The following is a 15,557-nucleotide window of genomic DNA, read 5'->3' as shown; positions in this document are numbered from 1 at the left end:
AGAATCTTGAGTTTAAAGCCTGCCTGGACTGACTCACTGACTCTTTATAATAGAGTAGAACAGAGAGTTCAGGAGCAGCCTGTTTAAACGCCCCCCCCTCTCTCTCTCTCTTTCTCTCTCTCTCTCTCCCTTCCTCCCTCTTTCCCTCCCTCCCTCCCTTCCTCCCCCCTCTCTCTTTCTTCCTCCCTCCCTCCATTTGGACTGACTACCCTGTTCATAAAAATATCTCATTTTACAAAAATCACTGCCAGGGCTGGGGAATCGGCTCAGTCAATGTAGTGTCTGACACTCAAGTATAAACTCCTGAGTTCAGACTCTCAGTACCCAGATAAAAAACTGAGTACTACAATGCCTGTCTAGAAGCCAGCACCAGGAAAGTTGAGGTAGGTGGGTCACTGGAGCTCATTGACCAGGCAGCCTAGGCAAATCGATGAATTCAGTGAGAAGCCCTGTCTCTAAAAACAAGGTGGACAGCAATCCAGGAAGACACCTGACATCAGCCTTGGCCTCTACACATGTGCAAAGATGGATCTGTGCACACACTCACATGAATATACATAGACACATTTGAAAAATAGTTTGTAAATTACTCCATGATTCTTATTTAATTTTTGAAAGTTGTCCTACTAGGTACTGTAAAAAAATGTTCTTAGCAAAAGCTACTTGGGAAGGAAAAAGTTTATTTGGCTTCCAGGTCCATCATTGGGGAAGCCAAGGCAGAGACTGATGTAGAAACCACTGAGGAACACTGCTTATTGGCTTGCTCAGCTTGCTTTCTTATACAATCAGGACCACATGCCTGTCCAGGAATGGTACCTCCTACAGTAGGCTGTGCCCTCCCCGACACCAGTCATTAAGGAAGAAAACGGCCCACACATATGCACACAAGCCAGTTTGATGAAGGAAATTCCTCAGTTGAGGCTCCTTCTTCCTGGGTGACTCTAGCAAAAGGTAGCACAGAAATTAGTTAAACCTTTGAATAAAAAGAACCTCTTGGGGCTATAAAGATGGCTCATAGGTTAAGAACACTGACTGCTGTACGAGAGACTTGGGTTTGATTCCCAGCACCTGCATATGACTTAAAAACATCTGTAACTTGACCTAAACAGAGAACTCTCAACAGAGGAATCTAAAATGACTAAAAGACACTTAAGGAAATGCTCAACATCCTTAGCCATCAGAGAAATGCAAATCAAAACAACTCAGATTCCATCTTATACCTATAAGAATGGCCAAGATCAAAAACACTGATGACAACTTATGCTGGAGAGGTTGTGGGGTAAAGGGAACACTCCTGCATTGCTGGTGGGAGTGCAAGCTGGTACAGCCCCTGTGGATGTCAGTGTGGTGATTTCTCAGAAAATTAGGAAACAACCTTCCTCAAGACCCAGCAATACCACTTTTGGGTATATATCCAAAGGATGCTCAATCGTGCCACAAGGACATGTGCTCAACTATGTTCAGAGCAGCATTGTTTGCCATAGCCAGAACCCGGAAACAACCTAAATGCCCCTCAACTGAAGAATGGATAAGGAAAATGTGGTAAATCTACACAATGGAGTACTACACTGCAGAAAAAAATAACAACATCTTGAAATTTGCAGGCAAATGGATGGAGCTAGAAAACATCATTTTGAGTGAGATAACCCAGACCCAGAAAGACACCTATCATATGTACTCACTCATAAGTGGTTTTAAAACGTAAAGCAAAGAAAACTAGCCTAAAAACCACAATCCAAGAGAACTTAGACAACCATGAGGACTCTAAGAGAGACTTACATGGATCTAATCTACATGGGAAGTAGAAAAAGACAAGATCTCCTGAGTAAATTGGGGGCATGGGGACCTTGGGAGAGGGTTGAAGGGGAGGAGAGAGACAGAAAGGGGAACAGAGAAAAATGTAGAGCTCAATAAAAATCAATTTAAAAAAAAAAGAACTAATTCCAGGACAGGCTCCAAAGCTACAGAGAAATTCTGTCTCAAAAAACAAAAGAAAAAAAATCTCTTACTCCAGTTCCGGAGGATCCAGTGCTATGTTCCGGCCTCTATAGACATTGTGTAGACACATGGTGCACATACATGCAGGCAAATACTCACACATAGATTTAAAATAAACCTGAATAAAGTTCCAAGAATCCCTGGTGTATTTTAAATGCTACAAAGAGCAAAATCACACACCTGCTTTGAGCAAAGCATGTGACCTATAGCTGCTTGCACTGTGAGCTCAGCATTTCTCGTGGAAAGTTCTACAACAGAAAGTTTAATCTGTAGAGGAATAAATATCAGCTATATAAATTAAAGTGGCCTGACTGTTGACAATAAAAATAAATTCCAAGAAAGGACTTTCAGTAATTATAATTTAATTTTTGTCAGAGTTCTAAATTATAGATCAATATAATTCTGTAGTTCAGCCTAGAATTCTAAACACAGGTCAAACTGAGATATAAGCTATGGCTAATATTTTATCCATTATATTGTTTAAAAAATTTTAAAACCACTTCATTTGGATAATAGTTATCACCATTACAAAACCATAAGGAAAAACATATGCTTAATATGTATCTGAGAAAAGGCACTGGGTAACTTTCTTTTAGTTCCTTTCTGTAAGACTGTAACAACCTTTTCCAATCACCTCCCAGCATCTCCTGCTGCAGATACTTTCAGGATAGATAGATAGATAGATAGATAGATAGATAGATAGATAGATGATAGATAGGTAGATAGATAGATGATAGATAGATAGATGATAGATAAGTAGATAGATGATAGATAGATGATAGATAGATAGATAGATAGATAGATAGATAGATAGATAGATAGATAGATAGATAGATAGATAATAGCTAGAGAGATGATAGATAGAAACATGCTGAATCAAAAAAACAGCTTGTGTTGGGCCCCAGAGGTGAGCCTATTTGCTGTTACTCCGCTAAGCAGACAGACTACCAAATTGCCCTCTGGATTCGTCTCTATGCCAATAGAATGGGGCAGCTTCAAGACCTCATCAGAGAAGCCTCTTTGTGCAGTGTGCAGTGGTTCACTTGGAAACTCACAATTGATCAAAGACCAGAGAATGAGAGTCAGTAGAGTGTCTTTATCACCATCCCCTGAAGACTCAGTGAATTACAGAAAAGGGGCAGGAAGATTTGAGGAGGCTGAAATCAGGGAGTGAAATAGTATCTTCTAGAAGTAACAGCACCACCGACTCCTGAACTCGCGGCAGCTGTGGTTGTTTGCATAAGCCCTACACATTTAAGTCAGCCAGAATCCTGGCATGAAGTGAGGACTCAGAATTCCTCACCCTTGACTGAGAGGCCACTGACAGCAGATGGATCCTGAAAGAGAGTGGCGAACCACCATGTGGTGCTGGGAATGAAGCCAGAGCTTCTGAGAAAAAACAAAACAAAACAAAAACAACAACAAAATCAAGTGCTCATAAATACTGACCCATTTCTCTAGCTGCAGGACCACACAATATTCAACATTTTGAAATCCACAGAAGTAGAAAGTAGTCAAAACAAGACTCTAACTCCAGTCTGTTGGTGTTATGACTGTTAGCCATGGTGCTACTCTTTCTCCATCTATTCTGTTAGCCTGGTATCCAGCCTGCTGCGAGCACTTGATAACATTTACTAAAGGATGGAGCAATACGCCGAGGAATGAGGAATTATGGCACTGAAACTAAGAACCTTTTACAACCTTCTCTTTTATAGATGTGTATGGCTGTATGTTTTCAGATGCTAATTTTTTAATCTTTTAGCTCAGGCTGACTTCCACTGTGTAGGTGAAGATAGCTCAGAACTTCTGATCCTCCTGCCTTTATTTCCCCAATGTTAGGATTATAGGCATGTGTCTTGTGATGGAAGTTGAACCTAGGGCCTCACGTATGTTTGGCACACACTCTATCAACTGAGCTACATGCCCAGTTCCTGGTTTTTTTTTTTGTTGTTTTGTTTTGTTTGGGGCAATTTTTTTGATGCTTTTCTGCGTAGCTTCATTTCTCCAAGTGAGAATGACATCATGTTACTATTATTACCATTTCCCAAGCATCTGTAACATACTTCATATAGAGCATATACTTAGACCTAAGAACTTCAAAATCCACTTTGTAGGATCAGATCCTTCTTTTGCATCTCTTTTGCAAGTTGAATCAGCTTTGAATCTAATGTTCCTTTTCACTTATAATTGCTGAGACATTTACATTATGCAGTTTATGGATGCTCATAATTAGAAAAGGATTGAGAGACACATTTCCAATCATTTCATTTTAAAAACAAGACAGAAAAAGAAAGGCTTGAAATAATAATTCCATCATAATTTTTCTGGAACTTGCTGTATGCCATCACCTGAACCAATTTCCCAGCCACTCACCTCTAACAATCCAGTGAGGTACCTGCTATTTGCAGAACCCATTCTGCAATTTCTGCAGAGACGAGGCATGGTGATTTGTTCATAAGGCTAGTAAGTGGTAAAGTTAAAGTTTGAATCCAGACCCACCTAGCTGCAAACCTGAACTTTTTTTTCAGCCACTACCTTATCTGATAAGTCTAGGGGTTTCTCAGAGGCAATAAGGGACCAGAAGGCAAGTCTGTAACATCTCAGCCCTGTCATCTTTATTGCTATGGTACCTCAGATCTGTTATGTTCCTGGAGGCCATAGCATCTGGGAAAACTTTGGAGCAGTTAAAAAAAACGATGGTTTGCTTATTTCAGAAATTTCAGCGTTTCAATGATTCTGAGTGTACCCAGAAAACGGATTCTCCAGGTTCAATCTGGAGAGAGGGAACAGTGGTGTCTCTTCAGTGATAACACAGCACTTACATAAATAATGGAGAGGATGCCATTGTAGTTTTTGGTTGAAACATTGAGCACGATCTTTAGCTGTGACACCAGCACTTGGAAGGCGGCAGCTGTTGTGAATCCACCAACCAAAGGATCTGCCAAGTACCTCACTATGAATCCAATCTGCAAACCTCCAAATACCAGCTAAAGTAAGAAGAAAGGAAAACGTTAGGTGTTTTCCTGACAGAAGAAACAATTCTCTGGAAATATTAGCAAATCAAACTTTGCATCGGTGGAATCACTGCCCTCCACGGCATTACACACTCTCCCTCGGTTGAATCACGTGTTCTGTTGGCTTTCTTGTCTCAGACTTTGCTGACAAGGGATTCCGGTTTCTGTTTGTCTGTTTGACTTGGTTTTTGTGTTTTAAGCTTTCAAGGTTTTCAAAGTCATTTTAGAATCTGACAAAAACAATTTTACTTAGAAAATAACAGAACTAAAAATAATTTTTTATTTCAAGGACTTTGTTTTGCAGTTAGATGATAAGTCTCCATATTTTAAAATTAATTATTTCAAATATGAATCACACTCATCTGCGTTTACACATAAACCTATTTATTACCTGTATGATTCCAACCAGAAGAGTGAGGGTGCTTGCAATCAGTACTCTTGCCGCATCTCTGGTTCCAGTATCTAATGTGGTCGTGTTTGATGCACTTCCGTTACCACTGGGCACAAGAAAGTGGTCATCGGGAGCCATGCTCAGAACAACAGATCCCACCATCAAACTGACCACGGGGAAAGGGCCTGGGGAGAAAGGCTTTGTCAGCTAAGCAATAACAAATCAGACATTTGGATTCAACATGTCTATGTACAATTACAAAGGTGTGTGATAGTTGGCTGTAACAACTAACCAATAATGAATCAGACATTTGGATTCAACATGTCTATGTATAATTAGGAAGGTGTGTGATAGTTGGCTGTAACAACTAACCAATAATGAATCAGATATTTGGATTCAACATGTCTCTGTACCATTATGAAGGTGTGTGATAGTTGGCTGTATCTAAGAATTGCTGTTGGGAGAAGCTGAAGAGTAGCTATCTCAAGGCATTCCTGACTCAGAGAGGACAAGTGGGATGTAGGTAGGAGGCAGAAAGGCAGTGTTGGGCACATTTCGTGAGTTTATAGAGACGGTGCCAGGCCCTCCTGTGTGGGATCTTCATGGCACAGGCTGTGGGAGTTATCAGAAAAGATTTCCTGGCAGAGACACAGACAATTGAATCCTTGCTTGTTCAATTTAATATTTATCCCCTATGATCTCATCTTTTAGAGTGTCCAAAATCCTCATCTCCGGATACAAGTACCTCCATCAATATCATCCAGACTGGCAAAGGATTGGAATATAGTTTCTTTCTTATCATATGCCAGTTAATAAAATCCTATCTTTTTAAAGTTCTGATTTCTTCTATTTCATTATTTTTCTATTTTACTTATCCTTCCTATCCTTTGATTATAAAATGTTTTATGGTTGAGAGGTCTCAATACACAAACTTAGTAACCAGGAAAATCTAAACAAAGCGAATGCCAGAGGCAAATCCACTTGTCTCTTACTGACTGGTTTTCCAAAGAAGTTGATTCAGTCAATAAGCTCCTCCTGACCCTCTTCTGCAGACAGGTCAGAAGCTAGAGCCTGTGAGAGACACAGCCATGCACAAGGGCATGGGAGGAGATTGAGGATTGGATTACATTTGTCTCAAGAGGGTCATCCAGACTACATACCTCACCAGCACATAAATGGGGCAGCAAAGTTATCTTCATTGCTGGTGTCAAAGTCGCATAAAATCATATCAAAACATTTATTTGCTGGAATATTCCAGAAAAAATTAATCTTGAATGTTAGGAACCAAAGGAAAACCCATTGTGAGTCATGCCAAGAAGGAATACAAAGCTTTTTCTAAATTGTCTTGGCAGGATTCTGCCAGCCTTCCACAAAAACTTTACTGAAATCAGTATGTTCTTTACTGAAGTAAGGAATATGTATTTGGTGACCATAATTCAGTAAATACAAATTTAACCTAGCGATGTAAGTGGATTTAGATACTGTAAAGATTTATTTTCTCTGTAATATATTGAAAGAGAGCACTTTTAAATAGAGCCAATTTTATTACATTTTTAAATTTTAAACTGTTATAGAACTAAAAGTAAGGTTTAATTTTCAGTCTTTCAATTTCATCTTATTAAAGCACAGTTACATATAAAGCTAACAACGTCATTTAATAAAGAAAGTAGGCAAAACCCTGGAGTTTGACTCCTCTGTGCCTCACTGGCAAAGGCCTGGAGGCACTGTATATACAACATAACAGGAACATTTTACAAATGGACAAACACAGCTGTAAAATATGCTTGTAATTACCAACGGAGATGTGTCTTGATGTTCCAAAGACAAAATACGTCAGGATAGGGAAAAAGGCAGAGTAGAGACCATATTCAACAGGAACTGCAGCTAGCAGGGCATAAGCCATCCCTAAAGGTGCAACCAACAGGGTAAAAGTCACAAACAAAAATACAGCATGTCTGTCCCACACAAAGAAGGGCTTTTCATAGACACACTCAATTTATGGATTCAAAACATCAGCCGGTCCTGAGTGGTTTTCTTGTTTTGCACGCAGACCTTGGCTATGCTAGGATGTGGACTATGGCTTGGCTGGGATAACGCATGTCTCTACACCCATCCCCTGCTGACTCCATTGCTCATAATTCAGTCACTGGCTGATTATATCAGTCGGAAAATGATCGAATCAGTTCTGGTATAATTTGGTTAATCCAGTCCCAAAGCCCAGACCAGTTTATGTGGATAGTTCTGTTTGAACTCGCATTTCTTTGTGTTCTGAAGGATGCAGGCATCATTGCACTTCTCTTTCCTGGCTATTGAGACAACTCTACCCCGATGAGGGCAGCTGATCCCCCAGTGGGCAGTCTCTGGGCTATGAATCTCAAGCTATGGAGGAACCAACAATTCAGGGGACACAGGAGTTGGAAAAGGATAATGACATATTCTTTCCCTTAAATATTTCAGCAATCAGCATGCTTTAACACATAGTACTTCTCCATAATTCATGCTTCAGGAGTGAAAATTCAGCCCTTTGAGTCATTAGTAAAAGACTATTCATAATAATTTTTAAAACTTACCTGTTTCCTATGGACAGGTTTCAAGTACTTAAACTTAGCATTCCCTGAACTTCATTTCTCCTTCATTTTTCTTCTCTGCCCCTTCTCATACACACCTTATTATACATGAGGGAAACAGGGATGTTTGCAGTTTATACACATTGTCTATTTAGGGTAACTTTTATTCGTGTAAAGCATAGTTATCTTTGTTACAAAGGAACTTGGTACAACATTTTTTAAATAATATGGTTTGTATTAGGTATTAGGTAAAGAAACCTAAACTATTGATTGAAAGTGTGAACTCTCCACTGGGGTATAGGCTGGGTAGTGGCATGTCTTGTAAGCTAAATTGAAGCTGTCTTAAAGGACAGGGCCTTCCACCATGAAAGGATACAACCAATAGGCTGTGAATTTAGACTCCTTCACTTTAAAAAGTTGAGCAATAAATTCATAATGTGTACTAAGTAAACCAATTAATGTCCAAGATAAAACCCAGACAGGAAGTTTCCTAAAGTTATGAGTAAAAATACCAATAAAAGGCTTGTGGGTCTTTTGTTGGTTAACAGAAATTTATTTTTTAATACTAGGAATCAAAAGACCCCACTACCCTGAGCACACCCAGACCGCTCTCCCAGCATGTCCAAGGGCCCAGCTAGCAAGCAAGCAATAGACTGTCACCCCTGCAGCTGCAGGATAGCTTCTGGCATCTCTGCTTCTGACTTGAGCCCTCCTCTCGTTAGCTGTGGCCTGGAGCCCTCCAGTCTACCCACTCTGGAATCTTTACTGGGGCATCGCTTTGTCTTCATAAGACTTCTACTCTGAAGCAACCACTCAGTTCATACCGCTGGGCCGTCTTGCCCTCACTTCCATCCTGGCTCAGCTCAGCCCAAGGGATTTCACAAATGTTCTCTTGTCTTCTCCCCACCTCACTTCCTACACGTGGAAACCCCCAAATATTCATGTGCCCCAGAATAGCTTCCAAGCAAGCACACAATCTAGACTGAGGCATTGCACCAAGACTGACTGTGCTCTAAATATTCTGATCCCAAGCCCCAATGGGCACTGAGCTCTGTCTGGTACCGCCTGGCTGAGCTGCCTTGTTTTTTCTGCACTCACCAGTACTTGGTGATATGTTGGTGGCTGCAGAAAATATTTCACATCTTGCAGTGCTAAGTGCTGCCTGTTTCTGCTCAAGGAGACAAACCTGTCCTCAGGGCTGGGTTTAGGGTGAAGCAGTGAGATGCCCTGGGGACATTATTTAAGCAGTTCCCAAGAGTGTCTCCGGGCTTCACCCAAACCCTGGTCTTGCCCAATTTTATCTCAGATCTATCTCCTCATCAGCGACCCTCCCTGGTACGCTCACCTCACCAGAATTCTCTGGTTCCTCCCTGTTTGTCCTCAGGACCAGTCTGTTTTCACATAGGTGGCTTTCAGTCGTCCCCTGGGCTCTGTCTAAATCTCTCCTCTTCAGTTAGGCTTTCCTTACCCGCAGTATCTAAAACATACCTTCCTTCCCAAATGAGTTCCTATCATGTCATATTCCTACCTCTATCATTGGACTTGATCCCTTGATCCACAAGATCTGCGCCTGTTAGTGATGGCTAATTCTTTTTTTTTTTTCTATTTTTTTTTTTTTTTGGTTTTTTGAGACAGGGTTTTGTTTTTTTTTTTTTTTTTTTTTTTTGGAGTCTGTCCTGGAACTAGCTCTTGTAGACCAGGCTTGCCTCAAGCTCACAGAGATCTGCCTGCCTCTGCCTCCCCAGTGCTGGGATCAAATGTGTGCATCACCACCGCCCAGCTAATGGCTAAATTCTTGATGTACAGAATTAGTCATAAAAGTTTATTGTGTGCATGAGAGATAAGCAAGTGTGTGTGAGAGACAATTAACCTTCCAGAAACTTACCTAGCAAAGATAACTTTATAGCATTATTTCTGGAAAACAAGCTGCCTGTAAAACAAGGAACTATGGTGTTCAAGTTAAGTATGGATTCGAGTCCCAACACTACCTTTCGCCCACTCCAAAGTCAGGACAAGAATTACCAGACCTCTCATTGCTGAAGGAGCTATAGTAATTCTCTGGCAGAGTTCACGTAAGAATGAAATGAGGTGTATCTGACATATAGTAAGCGAAATTTATCTCTTTTCCTCCTGCTGGGGGTTAAACCTAAGACCCCATGCATGCCAGATGAACACTGCCTTCAAACTCCATTCCCCAATGGTAAAATTGATCTTTATAAACAAGTTATCTATGACAACTGAGAGTACCTGGGACCCTTAAAAAACCCACATTTTTCATGTATAAAAATGATTTATTGTCAGGAATAAAATTCAGTCCTTTTAGTTAAATATTGACTGAGCTACCTACTGTATGTTGATCTCTGTGCTAGACAGAGCCTTAACAACCATTGGGTGGAGAAGGCTCCTATTCCCCAGGGTGCTGTCACTTTACGGCATTTATTTAAAAGTTATTTGTTCGTTTTTCAAGACAGAGTTTCATTGTATAGACAAGGCAGACCTCAAACCCAGAGTCCTACCTGTGTCTGCCTCTCAGGTGCTAGGATTGAAGGTGTGCACCTCCTCCACAGCCAGCTCACCTCACAGACTTTACAGCTGGGTCCAACTGAGGCTCCACACTGGGGCTGCAGAACCTCTTCCTTCTCTGTGTCCGTCCCTGTGCCTGCTCTGAGTAAACTGAGTAATCCTTATCTTGTGCAGCAGTAGCAGCCTCTGTGCCATAGAAAAGCACCAAGTAAAGACTTCTGCAGCCGGGCAGTAGCACCACACACTTTTTTTTCTTGGTTTTTCGAGACATGGTTTCTCTGTGTAGCCCTGGCCATCCTGGAACTCACTCCGTAGACCAGGCTGGCCTTAAACTCACAGAGATCCACCTGCCTCCACTTCCTGAGTGCTGGAATTAAAGGCATGTGTTACTACTCCCTGGATATAGCTAGAGTTTAATGCACAATTTGCCTAACGTTTATTATAAACTTTTAAACTAGTCTGTTTTCAAGCCCTTTCTCCATAGGCCCAAGCCCTGCATCACTTCCCACCTCTCGACGAACTCAGATGCTACCTTCAGGAGGACTCTTGGATCAGGAAACGATTCGCAGTCCCACAAGAGGGGGTAAAATGCACAGCACTGACACTGTCTTAGTAGAGAACCATATTCCTGCCACAGTCCTCAGCACACTAAACTCTGAATATTCATTTTTCCCATGGGGCTATGAGATCCTTCGCTGCATCTTAGACTTGATAACTTGATAATTAACCTAGTTCTGCAGCAAACTAGGTGATCTGTAAAACACACCAAATAAATGAGTTCTGTTGTGATGTAGGAGCTTTGGGGAAGTTGGAGTACGACCCAAGCTAAGATACTTTTCTCTTTTCTTTAAAGTGATTTCACACTGCAGGTCAAGATCTGTGTGGGGATGGAAATAAGGTAATTTAATGAGCTGAAATAATTGGCTTTTAAAAACCATCAGAACAGAAAAAGACTATCAGAACATATTACTTGAAGTGAGGAGAAGTATTGCTTTACAAACTTTAGCTATGCGCGTACATACCAGAATGCAATGCGTATTTCTCACTGTGTACTGTGGTCAGTATCTCTGCGGAGCTCCGGCTTGGAACATGCCTATAATCTGGAGTCACACAGCCAGAGAAACAACAATGTTCCCTAGGAAAATTCTTTATGGAAGGGAAGACAGGTGACTCTAAGACACCCTAGAGAAGAATGAAGGACTTGAGCAGAGAGTGAGCGCTTGGTCCACGGGGAGAGGAGTGGGAAGTCATGAGCCCCTGTGGAGACAGTAGCACACAATCCCTTGAGACCTATCTGCCAGCATCTTACCTTGCAAGGTAGCCACTAGTCCAGTGCTAACTCCAGAGATGACATCACTGAGCAACCATTCCTTGACTCGGTATTTGGGGAGCCATTCCAGAATGGGCAGGAGAGTCTTCAGTACACCAAAGGCTCTCTTTCTGGAGCAACTGTGGAAAAGCAGGAAAATAAGAGGTCTGCATCAGTTTTGACGGTAACCAGTTGCAAATCACAAAGTCATGAACCAAATTCTGCTGCTTTTTTCTAAGTAGTCAGAAAAATAATGAGTTTCATGAGGAAAATACAGACACCGAAGTGCTTGCAATGTTGTTGCCAAGAATTGTATCTATACTTTTAAAGGCACTGTTCTAGGAAACACAGGATTAAATGTCTCCTCCCCTCATTCATCTTTTTAATCCTCTGAGAAAATATCTCTACACAAGAACCAGTTTTCTAACACAACCAGAATATGATCAGTGTGGAGTCTCTGTGTGAGATTAATTTTTGGGCTCCTAACACTGGCATTGCCTTCTTTAAAGAAAAATAAACATGGGGCTATTTTGGCAATACAAGCTTAGAGCCACTTTTTAACAAAACTTGTAGTGTGATGAATTTATACTATGTTACTTAACAGCTGTAAATTTAACATCCTATAGATAAAAAGAAAAATATCAATAGATAGGAATTCCACTTTTTAAAGGTAATTTTAAAAATTGCATTTATGAAATAATTGCAAAGTTTAATAGGTCGTCCAAGTTTGATATTAAGAGATTGTTTTAGGTGGATAATAAGACATAGTTATATATTTTTAAATTCTTGGAGGTACACACTAAAAATATAAATGATGGCTCTCCTTATCTGTCACATGATTTGAGGGTTCAATCTATTGTAGATAAAAAAAATAAGAAAAATGTAATAAACGTATGAAGGGGTTTTCACCCTTATTTCCTAAACTTTACAGTGTGACAGTGGTTAACAGTGTTGTTGCATGGTATTAAGTATTATAGTCTAGAAATAGTTAAAACTGCCAGGAGGTGTATGGGTTATATGAGAACATTAAGATATATATGAAACTTGGGAATTTGGGGGGTCCTATGGGGAGGTCCTAAAACCAATCCCCTATAGATACCAAGGAAGAACAGTTACAAACCAAAGATCCAATACATGGAATTTTTAAAAATCATGCTGGCAAGCCTGGAGGTGATGGCACACACCTTTAATAGCAGTACTCAGGAGGCAAAGGCAGGAGAATCTCTGAGTTCAAGGCTAGCCTGGTCTACAGAGTGAGTTCCAGGACAGCCAGGGCTGCACAGAAGAATCCTGTCTCAAAAAAACAAAACAAACCTCGAAGAATTAACAAAATATTTTATTAAGATAATGCTAGAGGAAGCAAGTGAGTGGCAGTGAGAGAGATATTAGGTAACTGAAGTGTTTCTTAAGAAATCTGGCGGTTAGTTGAGTGTCTGCCAAATGTTTTAAGTTTATGGTATCTGGTTCTGGGACTCAATGGTGTTTAGGGATGTGGTAGTTAACCCTAGGGGACCCACTGCCTCCGAAAGCACTTGGAACACCTGTCTCCTCGCTTTAATCCCATGTCTTTGAAAGTGATCCTGACCTTGGTGTGTCCAGGCTTGTCCACCATCGGTTGCTGTGAGCCCCTTCATAACGCTTTTCCCTAGTCTGGTTTTCACAAGAAGGAAACAAGCAGCCACTGGACCCCAAGGCGCACTTCAGATTTCATTTGAAAAGCAAGAGAAAAAGTGAAACAGGAGTGGAGTCGTGGCGGGACGCCTCCTTCTCCAAGAAGGAGTTTCTCCAGACAAAGTTGCAGTAATTCCACCTCTGTCCTGGAACTGTGCGAGGAGAAGCACGAGCGCGGCAGGTACACCGCACCCCACCGCAGGGCGAGCGCTTCTTTCCCTGGAGTCGCCCCGGAACCTGCCAGTTGCCCCTGTACCTGCAGCTCCGCGCCAGGCTGTCCCGCAGCGTCCTGCCCTCCTGCAGGCGCCGCTCTCGCTGCTGCTGAAAGGTGAGCTCGCTGTACACCGGCCGCGACACCACGTAGCTGCAGCTGTATTCGGCGAGCTGCGGCGGCTCCGAGCGACTGCCTGGCGCTGCCATGGTCTGCGAACCCGAGGACCACCGACTGGGAGGTGACGCGACGATGAGAGACAGGCAGTCCCGCAGCCGGCACCTGGGCGCACGGATCGGGTGACACCTGTGGTAGCGGTGCTGGAGAGTCAGTCCGGTCCTGCAGTCCTTGGCGCTGGGGACAAATCGCCCCTATGGCCACCTGAAGGAGGCAGCTGAGGACTTCAGTGTCTCCCGCACCAGATACCCGGGAATCCCCGCTGTCCAGGGAGTGAGCTTCACTTTGGGGACTTGGGGTGCAGTCAGGGCGCTGTCCGCGTCCTGAAATCTCCTCCGGACGGGACCCGGGCGGGTGAGACAGGGAAAGGGTCCCGTACTCCCCACACTAAACAGGACGCGTTGCTCCACGCACACTCTGACTTGGGGACAGGTGCAGCGACTTTCCCGGTCCAATACCTACTTGGCTTTTGTCTCGCCTTTTCTGTTGCCTGTCCTGCCTTGCCCGCTGGCGCCTGACCTGTCCCATCCCTAGAGAGTTACAACAGGGCGGGGTGCAGTCAACTGCATCTTCTGCGATGAGCTCACCTGTTTGGGCTCCAGTGCTCTCTGCCTGTCTGGAATGCCCTGGGGACAGTCTTCCTGCTGCCTTTATAGTGCTCACCAAAAGCAGTGGGACGTTTTATTTATGGAGCAACAGAGACACCTTGATCGAATGGAAGGGCGCAGATACAGCAATCTTTCCTCTACAAATCTTAACCAGGAAAAAAAAAATCCTACCTCTCCTGCGTCCTTTCCCTTTCCCAAACCCAAAGGGCTGTGGTTCTCACAGGGGCCAGCGGATCTCCGCTCATCTCATGACTACTAGGGCTGTGAGGTCAGGGAAGGCCAGAGCTTCCATGTTGGGGGACCCTGGTTCCTGGGCTGTCAGAATCCACAGCCTGGTTCAGGCTCACTTACATCAAGTGGAGAAGTCAGTGGGTGTGGTAAAGAGGTTATGGTCCACTCACCGGCTTTAAGGCACAAATTCTTTTCACTTTGTGCATGTGTCTAATTCACAAACTCGGGTGTGTAGGTGGTCCCTTTCTCACCTGCCTCTCTGACTCTAATTTGTTCTCCTCCAGCTAGATAATCAAGAGGTGAACCACTGGGACAAGCAAGAATCAAGACAAGGAAGAGTAGGGGATTCTGATCTAAACTGTTTTGTATTCTGTTGGGAACATAGCAGGTTAAAATAAGGGCAGAAGGTCATTCATGCCTGGTTAGTGTTCTGAAGCAAACGTGGAAGAGGCTCAAAAATATGGACCCTCTGGACACCAGGTTTCAGTCACCCTCTTGGGTAATACAGACCATGATAATTTTATAAATTCCAAGAAACAAAATTTCTCTCAGGAGAACTCTAGTGTAAATCCCCTAGTCAATATGTTGCAAGCGTGTGTGGTTCCCCCCCCCCCATGAGGGATGAATGAGTCACCAGTTTTCAACAGATTTTCAAAGGATTACTCGACCCAAGGAGGTCAAGAACCAGTCAGGCATGGTGGCATGCACCTATGGTCCCGGGACACTTGAGAGACAGAAATGGAAGGGGTCACTTGAATCCATGAGTTTGAGACCAGGTTGTGCAACAGAGAGGGAGGTAGGGACAAGAGAGAGAGAGGGAGGGAGGGAGGGAGGGAGGGAGGGAGAGAGAGAGAGAG

General features: G+C 42.7%; 1 protein-coding gene across 1 annotated transcript in view; it reads right to left on the bottom strand.

The window, feature by feature from the left end:
• Slc26a4 (solute carrier family 26 member 4) overlaps positions 1 to 13,893 on the bottom strand; it is a 43,233-nt gene extending 29,340 nt beyond the window's left edge. The window contains exons 1-5 of the mRNA XM_057782946.1: positions 13,730 to 13,893; positions 11,803 to 11,942; positions 7,198 to 7,308; positions 5,404 to 5,588; positions 4,821 to 4,985 (exon numbers count right to left, since the gene is read on the bottom strand). Coding sequence (XP_057638929.1) covers positions 4,821 to 4,985; positions 5,404 to 5,588; positions 7,198 to 7,308; positions 11,803 to 11,942; positions 13,730 to 13,893 — 765 coding nt within the window. The remainder of the gene's footprint in view (positions 1 to 4,820; positions 4,986 to 5,403; positions 5,589 to 7,197; positions 7,309 to 11,802; positions 11,943 to 13,729) is intronic.
• Positions 13,894 to 15,557: the final 1,664 nt, after the last annotated feature.

The sequence above is a fragment of the Chionomys nivalis genome, chromosome 10 (genome assembly GCF_950005125.1).
Source record: "Chionomys nivalis chromosome 10, mChiNiv1.1, whole genome shotgun sequence".
NCBI lineage: Eukaryota > Metazoa > Chordata > Mammalia > Rodentia > Cricetidae > Chionomys > Chionomys nivalis.
This window is presented reverse-complemented; position numbering and strand designations above follow the sequence as displayed.